The sequence below is a fragment of the Corvus moneduloides genome, chromosome 1, assembly GCF_009650955.1.
Source record: "Corvus moneduloides isolate bCorMon1 chromosome 1, bCorMon1.pri, whole genome shotgun sequence".
Lineage (NCBI taxonomy): Eukaryota > Metazoa > Chordata > Aves > Passeriformes > Corvidae > Corvus > Corvus moneduloides.
Window position 1 is genome coordinate 70,838,042 of NC_045476.1, and position 9,406 is coordinate 70,847,447.

The window sequence follows — 9,406 nt, forward strand, 5'->3', positions numbered from 1 at the left end:
TCCTTTCTTTATTTTAAGGTGTAAGGCATGTTAATGTTGTTTTCTGCACTACTGGAGTAGTCATTACTATTTCTGTTTTCAAAGAGTAGTTGGAATTCTGTTTTATTCTGATTCACTTCATCTGTTCCTCCTTATTTGTGTAGCAAGAGAAAAAGTAGAGAAAACCAGAAAAAAGATTGAGCCAAATCTGAAGACAGGCATGCAGGCTGGTTTAGGGATATAAAATAGGATGTAACTCCAGTTCAGCTGTATGCTCTGACACGGAAACAAAGTGAGCATCCTCAGTGCTTATTCAGAATGGTTCATGTGGCAGTAGCAGTATTCTCTTGGATGTCCATATTTACCTTATGTAACTGTTTTCCTACTTTAGATAAATGATCAGAGCCCCTTGTTTGGATATTCCATATAGTTGATTTATGCAAGCTCAGTTTAATTCAACATTAAAGGGATTAAGTTTGAGCTTACACAGCTTCTAATTTTAATGATACCCTAAATGCTTGTGTTGACAAATACATGCAAATAATATACAACTTCAAATGGTTTGTTGACTTGACAGAAAGGTGCCAAAACAGATTTTTAATTCATAAGGCTTCTACAGTAAATATAAGACTTTATAAGCCTAAATAAGGGAATTGTGTACAGTGTTTTCATTTGTAAAGTGTTATGTCTATTTGATAGTGCTTATGTCCTTGTCAAAATGTCTGCCACTACTAAACCAGTTTTTATCATTTGAATTTTTAAATACATGAGCTCATGGACACAGTCATCACAATTGCAGAAGCAGGCTTGCAGAAGCACCAGGAAAAATCCACTCAGCACATAATTTTAAGAATTAAAAAGCAAAAGTTCCACATAAATTGGGTTCCAAAGTTTGGACTTAGAAGTAAATATTAGACATTTGTAAAAATCCAAACTCCCTGTGTAGTAACAAAGAATTATGCATCTCATGAGACTCAGAACGATTTATGACCTGGAGACAGAGAAGAACAGTCCTTAGGGGAAAACCCATATTTTTTATACCTTGAGTGAATATTCTACTACTAATGAATACTTGGCAGTTTGTTTTTTTTGTTCTATCTTTGTGTACATCTTCCTTTTCAGCACATTTTCCATTCTGGTTTTCAGGGAACTGTTTAGAATGGTAGAGGGGAGGCAGCAGTGCAGAGAGAGGAGATGTCAGCAGTGAGAAAGCTGTCCCTGTCAGAAGGGATGGGTGTACATGACACTGGGAGAGTAGATGGAGCCATAGCTGCAAGAAACAACAGCTCAGTGAGCAGCATCTCAGCTGAGCCCCAGGTGAGTTCAATAGCTCCAGTAGCTGTGGATTTCTTCCAGTTTTCCTGTTTCCCCTCTTGGGGAATTCCTGTGCTGGATCACAAAGCAGAGCCCAGGGAAGCTTGAACTTCATAGCTATTACACAGCTCGAATGGAAAAGGAAACCCCATCCAGTATAGCTTAGATATGTGTTGGTTGTGGCACTTTGCACGGATGGAGGAGATTCCTATTTAAAGCACTTAGGCCAACAAAGGAATTAAACTGCTCCCCACTTTCTGACCATTAGGCTAATTCATAAAGATGGGAAACTTTGAAATGCAGCTATGGGAAATTGTGTTTTGCAGAAAGTACAGGCCTCTCATGTTTTATGCCTTCTATTATGAAGAGGAATTTAAGCCCCTCAGTTCAGGGATCTGGCTACAGGAGCACTTTTCCTTTTTATATGGTGAAACATCCATGGGAGATAAGTGCATGGACAACTGGAGTAAAATCATGGAGGATCATTGACATAAACGAAGTCCATTTCGGAGCTCGGAAAAGAGAAAGTTTAGCTTTTTAGGTAGTTAGAAACATCTCTACATTTTTCCAGATTAAAAAAAAAAAAAGGCAAACATTTTCTTTACAAGATGCTTTCCCATCTCCCACGGTTGCATAACTTCTACAGCAGAAGACTCCTTTTTCTGTTGCATTAGCCTGTAATTCGGAGGTCCTGGAAATCCTCTACATCTTCCATACAAGAGCTATACTGAAATTACTGATCAAAGCTAGAAGCAGCCTGTAGGCTGCCCAGAGTTGTAGCTCATGCTACACCAAAACCCAACCCCAAATTCTCAGCTGTACCACGTAACCTCACTTTTGGATCAGGACTAGGATGGATTGGGTGCACACTACTGCAGTTCTGCGGGAGCTTTGCCCCTCACTGAACATGAGCACAAAACTTGGTCTGTACTGAGTAATTGTAGGCACCAGGGCTCGCTCGAGCATCCTCGACCCCCGCCTCCCGCCATGCCGGGGGATTCCCGGGAGCTCTGCAAGTAGGTGGGAAGGCACCAGCACCTCCTCCTCCTCCGCAATCCCGGGCTGCGGGGCGCACCCTGCCCTGCCTCTTGGGTGGGTCTTCGGTTGGGTTTTGTGCTTGGCTTTTTGCTCCCTTTTCTCAGAACAGCCGGAAAAGGGAAGCGTTGGGCGGTGCGTGTCTCTCTCGCCTCCCCTTCCGCCGCCTGCTCCGCCCCGGGTGCTGCGGAGCGGGGCCGCCGCGCAGGTGAGACCCCGCAGTGTCCCTGTGCCCCCGGGGCTGCCTTCCTAACAAAGCCGGTTTCATCTCCTGGGCTCGCTTCAGAGCTTAGCCTTTAGGCAGGCCTTGCTCGTGGAAAAGCCCGCCACGGCAAAATGCTTTGCTTTGTTTTTTTCCTCCCCTGAAAAAGGTTAAGAGGTGCTGATCCTCACCCCAATTTTGTCTTCCAGTTTTCGGCATGGCAGTGGACTGGCTCGGCTTTGGCTACGCCGCCCTGGTGGCATCAGGAGGGATCATTGGCTACGCAAAAGCAGGTAGGGCGCCGAAAGGTGCTTCTATCCCTCCCCCTTTCCTCCCACCTGCTTCTCCCTCTCCCCAGTAATTTGGTGGGAGCTGGGCAGCTTTTTACGAAAGCCTCCTATCTCGAAGTTGACCCAGATGTAAATGTTATCGGTTTGTGCCATGTGCTGGTAACTTGCTGCTGTTGGGGTGTGGTGGATTTTGAGTTGAGCTGGTGCTTTGGGCTGATAAGGCTATAATCTGCTTTCTGGTGGATGCTGATATCTGCACTGTGCTCTTTAGATGAACTGTCATAAGTTTGCTTCAGATAGGCTTTTCCCCCGCTGTTAAAAATACAAGCATTCTGTAAGTGTTCTGTATCTACAAATGACATAAATCACCCTTTTTCCCCCTTAAGAGATTTATTCCCATTTTAATCTTCGATGATAACAGTATACTGCAAGCTGCAGAGGGCTTGCAGAACTATCTTTTCTCCAAGTAGAGCTAAACAGTGCAAATCAGTCCTTAAACTTGTTCCTCTTCTGGGCTCTGCATCATAAGCTTACCCTCTGACCTACTGCTTTCATTTCCTGGCCTTTTTCTGAGTTAGCCCTCCTCCAGACAGAACTGTGGATTCATTCCTGCTGCAACACTCTCTCTTCCAGCTTTGAAAATCCCTAAGCCGTCTTAGTTTTTATGATAGGAAGAGGCACTGCTGAAGTCAGTAAGATTCTTACCAGGGCATTTGACTACATAGATGCTAGTGCCTATTCCAGTTTGTTTTCCATTGGCTTGATTTATCCTTTGGGTTGTGAGTGGAGTTTAGGACAGAAGGGACAATACTGAGGACTTAAGTAACTAATTGCATCTGTATTTTTCCGAGGCCATTATGAAAGGATAGGTGTCTTTCAAGCCTCTGGAACCTGATTGGGTGGATGTGGTTATGCTCAGGCGAGGGAATCCAGGTCACAGGATTTTTGAATGGGGAACCATTTGAATGAGAAACTCATATGGTGACTGCTAGAGAGAAAAAAAAAAACATACAAAGGAGCTATTGTATCCTTACTAATTTCTTGGAGAAACCAAAAGAAAATGGAACTTTCATGCCTAGAGCTAAGTTGGTGATCTGTTCTTTTACAACCAGGTCTATTTACCCACACAGACAGGGGGCAGTAGTAGGTGCATTTGGAAGAATATGAGAACATGGCAATCAAAGAGTGAGTGAGTGAATGATTTATTGATTGATTGATAAATTTTTCTGTCTTCATTTAGCAAGTTCTCTGGATCCCTGTGTTTTGAGACATAGGAATTTCTTGAGCTGGAAGTAATGTGTTCTAGGAAGTGTATGTGTCATAGCTCCTTAAACAGTGCCTTGAGGTAAAATTCAAGGGATATGATAGATGTTTCTTGCTTCACAGGCTTGTGGAAAGCATTGTAGCTCCTGCAAATTTGGTAACCCATACTCTGTGTAAAGCAGCCACCTACTAGAGAGTGCATCTTTTCCTTGCACATGTACAAGTATATCAGGTGCTTTCTATCATTTTTGTCCCTTCTTTTTATACCAGAAGCAGGATATAAAGCAATACTACAGCAACCTTGTTGATGACTAAAGAATGATTACTTTCTGGAAGCAATATGCAGTCCTCCTGTAACATTGAGAGGAGATCTTTATCAGATTAGCTTTTCAATCTCAAGTCTTTGAAAGGTGACCTCAGAATGGAATATGTAAAGAACCAGCTTCAGTACCATTAGCCTTATAGAAGGCTTTCACCACTCACAGTGATCATGCCACTTCATTACTTGGTATATTCTATAAATCACCAATTTAGAGGTGGTATTCTTTATTTTCTGGTAGTTTGAGATTATCATTTATACTGAGGACTTGATTCAAAGTTTAGATGGGTCCAGGGAACCTTCTTCCAAAGTCTGTAGTTACCTTTGGATCAAATCTCAGCTGTACTTAGGAGATATGACCTCTTGTCCAACTCTGCCCTGTTCCTTGGCAACTCTTTGAATGCCTTCCTGCCCAATTCCACCCACATGTCCTTTTTTTCTGATCTTAAATCCTTACAATTTAATCCATCTACTTTACTGCCCCTCAAGAAATTTTCATAAGACTGTTTTGAAACAGCATGCTTCAGTTTGTGCAAGGAAAACACCAATTATTTTGTATTTCTCACTATTCTTTCAATCATAAGTGTATTAATGTCTTTGCTGTTAGAGAACTAAATACTAATGCAGTATGTATCTTATGCAAGAGTAATTGAATTGTTTCTTGGTGCTGATCAGCATGGTCTCAATATCTTACAAAAACCCTTCTCTAATCATCTTTATAACAATGAATGATGAATGCCCATCTTTTTTTTTTTATTATTGTTGGTGTTTTACGAAACGAAGCTGATCACCAAGTTAATTTTAAAGTTTCTAATAAATGCATTATCTTCTACTTATTCAGGTAGTGTTCCATCACTAGCTGCTGGTCTTTTCTTTGGGAGTTTGGCTGGACTGGGTGCTTATCAGGTCTCACAGAATCCAAATAATGTTTGGGTTTCTCTGAGTAAGTAACTTAAAATTTTATTTAGAAAAGATTATATTTAGCCTATATATTTTGAATGAGTACCTTAAAGTCTTTGCAGAAGAGTTAAACAGGGATAGTGTTACAAATCTAATTTCAGTTCTGTCTAAACTTTGCTGAACTGGTGGCTGCCAGCATGCATCTGTCTCATACTGATGTGTATGAAGGATCATAGTGCAAGGGAAGTGCTAATAAGTGGATTTCTGACCCCTGTATGCCCTCTTTTTGGCTGGATCCTCCTACCTTGAGCATCCTGCAGGAGGCTGGAAAATTTTGGGAAGTGAGATTCCCCTTCAGACTGACCATACCCCTAGCAGACTATTTTATTATCAAAGAAAATGGCAGAGACTGTGACTGGCTTATTTTTATATATGACAAATATGTGGAATTACAAAGGTGTTGATGCCTGGGGAGGTTTGAGAGAGAAGCAAGCTTCAGTAATGCTGTTTCTTCCTTCTCAGAATTGGAGCTTCCCTTCCCCCTGATTTGAGAAGGTAACTGTGGAGAGTTACTGCTTGGTCAGTATTTAAAGAGCCACCACTGACTATAGCATTTTTTACTGAAGCAGTGACATAGCATCTTTGACATGTGAAAATCAGAAGTGAAAGGGGAAGGCCCAGCATTTCCTCCACTTCAGCTTTGTTTACAGGCAGTCCACTTCCACACCTACTGGACAGGCCAAAAGCTGTGTGTGGTCAAGCCTTAATAACTGGAATACTCTGCAAATACAGCGAGCCTAAGAAGTGTGAGGTCAAATGTTTTCCCAAATAGGAGAGACAGATACATTTCTGTAACTCAGTCGCGTATGGAGTCTTTTCGTCCTTCTCATGCTTTAAAGTTTTTGGAAAAGATGTGTTCTAGTGCTGTTTGAAACAAAATTCCATTGTGTATTAGACTACAGTCCCAGTCTCCTACATATCTCCTTACGTGGGATTAGAAGACATCAATTACAATATTTAGGCTGGTGTTAAGGAGGAAGGATGCCATGGTTAGGACTGAAGATGAACTGGATCCTGCAGGACCAGTCATCACATAGAAGCAACAGTAGAGGATAAAAGAGTTGTTGGAACAACATGTTGTGTGTAGCTGTTACCACTGGGTAGCAGATGCATATTAACGCTAAGGATTTCATCAGTGTATGTTTTCCTTACTTTTTTTTAGCATTCAGTCTTTATTTGAGATACCATGTTCCAGGGACTGTCCTTTCTATTTTACTGAGTGAAACTACCTGGCTCCTATCTGTATGTCAAGTGGTCAGGGACAGTAGCTTTAACTCTGATGGTTGGCACACTTCGTTTTGAAGTCTTTTGAAAACATAAATTAGCTCATTCTTAGAACATTGTTACAAGTTAGACATGAAAATGCTCCCTCCCTTTTTTGAGAAGTGGGGGAATTATGTGGACAACTTTCATGATTTCCCTGTGTGGGGAAGGACTGAGTTCCAGAGCAGTGTATCATAAATTATTTCCAGTCTCAAAAAGAGCACATTTGGAAAAAAAAATTTGAGGAGTATGTGCAGAAGCATGTGGAGTACACTGTCTGCTAGAGCTTGATGTAGAATACTTACTCTTTACAAACTAAGGCATTTTAAAATTTATGCAATTTTATTGACTCTCTTAGTCCGTCAAGTGAAGTAACCCTGTTTCTCTTTTTACTTGATGCTGTTACTTCTCTCTGTTCTGTTACTTTTGAATTCTGTTGTGTTTCTCCCATACACACATCTCTGCTGACTGAACTGTGCAATCTCTCCTTTAAGTTACCTCTGGAGCACTGACTGCCGTCATGGGAACAAGATTTTACAACTCCAGAAAATTCATGCCTGCAGGGCTAATTGCTGGTGTCAGGTACAATACAGTATACTTTTTTTTAAATTCATGTGTGTGATTTCTTATTTGCTTAATTAAGCTGAGACAGAGTGAACCATATTTTGTGTATCATTTTTCTTCCAGTGCACCCCTTACGTGAAATATTTGAAAATGAATTGACAAATTGTTGTTATTATTGTTTAATTATATTATTTTTCCCCTTATACAGTTTGCTAATGGTTGGAAGATTAGCACTGAAGATGCTGGAAAAGCCCCAGGATAAGTAACTGTTAATTTTACATCTTAATATTTGGAAAACGAAACCTGATAATGAAGTTGCATGAATGAAGAAGTGAGAAGATGGAAAAATTTTCTGTATCAAGACTTTTTTTTTCTCATTTTTATGTAAGGGGAACAGACAGTTTATATACAAGGTGCCATTTGTTCCAATGATCAGATAGAGCTGTATGTGTATAGAGAGAAATGGGTCCTGGCTCTGATTTTTCCAGACATGTTTCAATGTATTTTAACGCTTCCATGTTTGTATATTCCAAAATATACTGCTGACATGTATGAAGCAGAGAGAACCTGTAATTAAGAAAATATCTACAAAGAGGCACCAGGAGTAAGTGGCTAAATACAATAGTGTATCTCAGACCTTTTATACCGAGTATTACAGCGTGCTTTACCCGTTGCATTCTGAATTGATATACCATGTCTTTATAATGTCAAACAGATCTTGCCTTTTTATTGTTAAATGATGCTAAAATGATGCTTTTCTATAAGTAAAATCTGTTACAAACCTTTATTCGGCATGGGTTTTTTGTATAATTTCTGTGTTTGGAGACAGGGGTACTTTTTTTCACCTTGTTTTCTCAGTGGAGGTCTTTGGAGTGGACTGTTAGTATCCAAGGGCTGTCTTTCAATGATATTTAAAAATCACTTTATACATGGAGGGACAGAAGATTAAATTAGGGGCCTTCATTAACACTGCATTAAAAAAGTTGGTTGAAAGGGACTTACCCCGTGGATTAATTAAGCGATTAATTAAGCTAATTGAACAGTTGAATGTGATCTAGACTGTATAACTGGAATAAAATACCCTAACACTATGTAATTCTGATCTTACAGGCTTATTTGACAATAGAATGTATCAGCATCTTATTTTTATCTCTTAGGAGAGTGGCTGTGCCTCTTCAAATCTGTCATTATTAGGAAACCCTGGAGTCAGGAGGGTTCCTTGTTCTGCTGGGATGCCTGAGGACTGAAGTGTGGAAGAGGCATCAGTGCCATCTGGTGCTTTTGTTGTCACTCCAACCTTGACTGCTTCTCCTGCACTGGCTCTTGCAGCTCTATTGGTGCAGGCACAGCTAACGTGGACTTAGCACTGTGATGGAAGGGAGAGGCAAGAAATTGTTGTGAAAGAAAATCCTTTATCAGCTTATTCTTTAGTGATACATTATTATTGATAAATTAGGATTCTTACAGTGTGTACCTTTATTTTAAAGTGATATTTTATGTATTGACTATTTAAGATTTTACTTTGGGACCTTTATAGCACTGATGATATCAGAACCTTGTCAACTGCTTAACATGATCATGGCAAAGCAGGTTTAAATTAACTTCCATCTTACACACTTTCCATTTTGTAGTGTTTACAGGAATTTGTAAAAATTGCCTCAGACTGCATAAAGCAAATACCAAACTACATAATTGCTCCATTTTGTTGGTCACTTCAACACCTGTATTTCCTTTTCTGAAAATGGCATTTAGTAGTATTGAGTCAAAGTGACTTTTCTACTGTTGTGGATCAATGGCCACCCATATGGTAGTAGACTGGAGGCTGCTGTAGTAGAAAGTAGTAATTACAAGCAGATCTATAGATGTTGGGCCAGTCATGCTGTCTGTTACCAATTCTTTTAGCAAAAGTTATCAAATTAATTCCAGGTTTTTGAATATATTGCATATTGTAACCTATCTTGTTTCCAGGGACTTAATCTGTAAATAGCCTCATCTGTACAGGATGAATGTGCAGGGAGCAACACTAAAAACATGTTAAAGCACATCTGAAATTCTAGTCTCAGTTAAATCATAGTCTCTTCTGGCCATACTTGAAGCAAAATCTAACAGAAGTTTTGTAATTACCTTTTTATATTTTTAAATCACCCTCTGTCATTGAATAGAAAATCCCATCACTGATACAGAGTTTTCTAGAGCCGTTCAAGAATTAAAGACATG

The 9,406-nt window shown here is 40.0% G+C and overlaps 1 protein-coding gene across 1 annotated transcript; it reads left to right on the forward strand.

The window, feature by feature from the left end:
* Positions 1 to 2,428: 2,428 nt before the first annotated feature.
* On the forward strand, positions 2,429 to 7,976 carry LOC116446808 (transmembrane protein 14C-like). The gene is made up of 5 exons (XM_032115200.1): positions 2,429 to 2,536; positions 2,740 to 2,823; positions 5,244 to 5,345; positions 7,120 to 7,207; positions 7,398 to 7,976. The coding sequence occupies exons 2-5, from the start codon at positions 2,748 to 2,750 to the stop codon at positions 7,453 to 7,455; spliced, it is 324 nt and encodes a 107-aa protein (XP_031971091.1). The 5' UTR covers positions 2,429 to 2,536; positions 2,740 to 2,747; the 3' UTR covers positions 7,456 to 7,976.
* Positions 7,977 to 9,406: the final 1,430 nt, after the last annotated feature.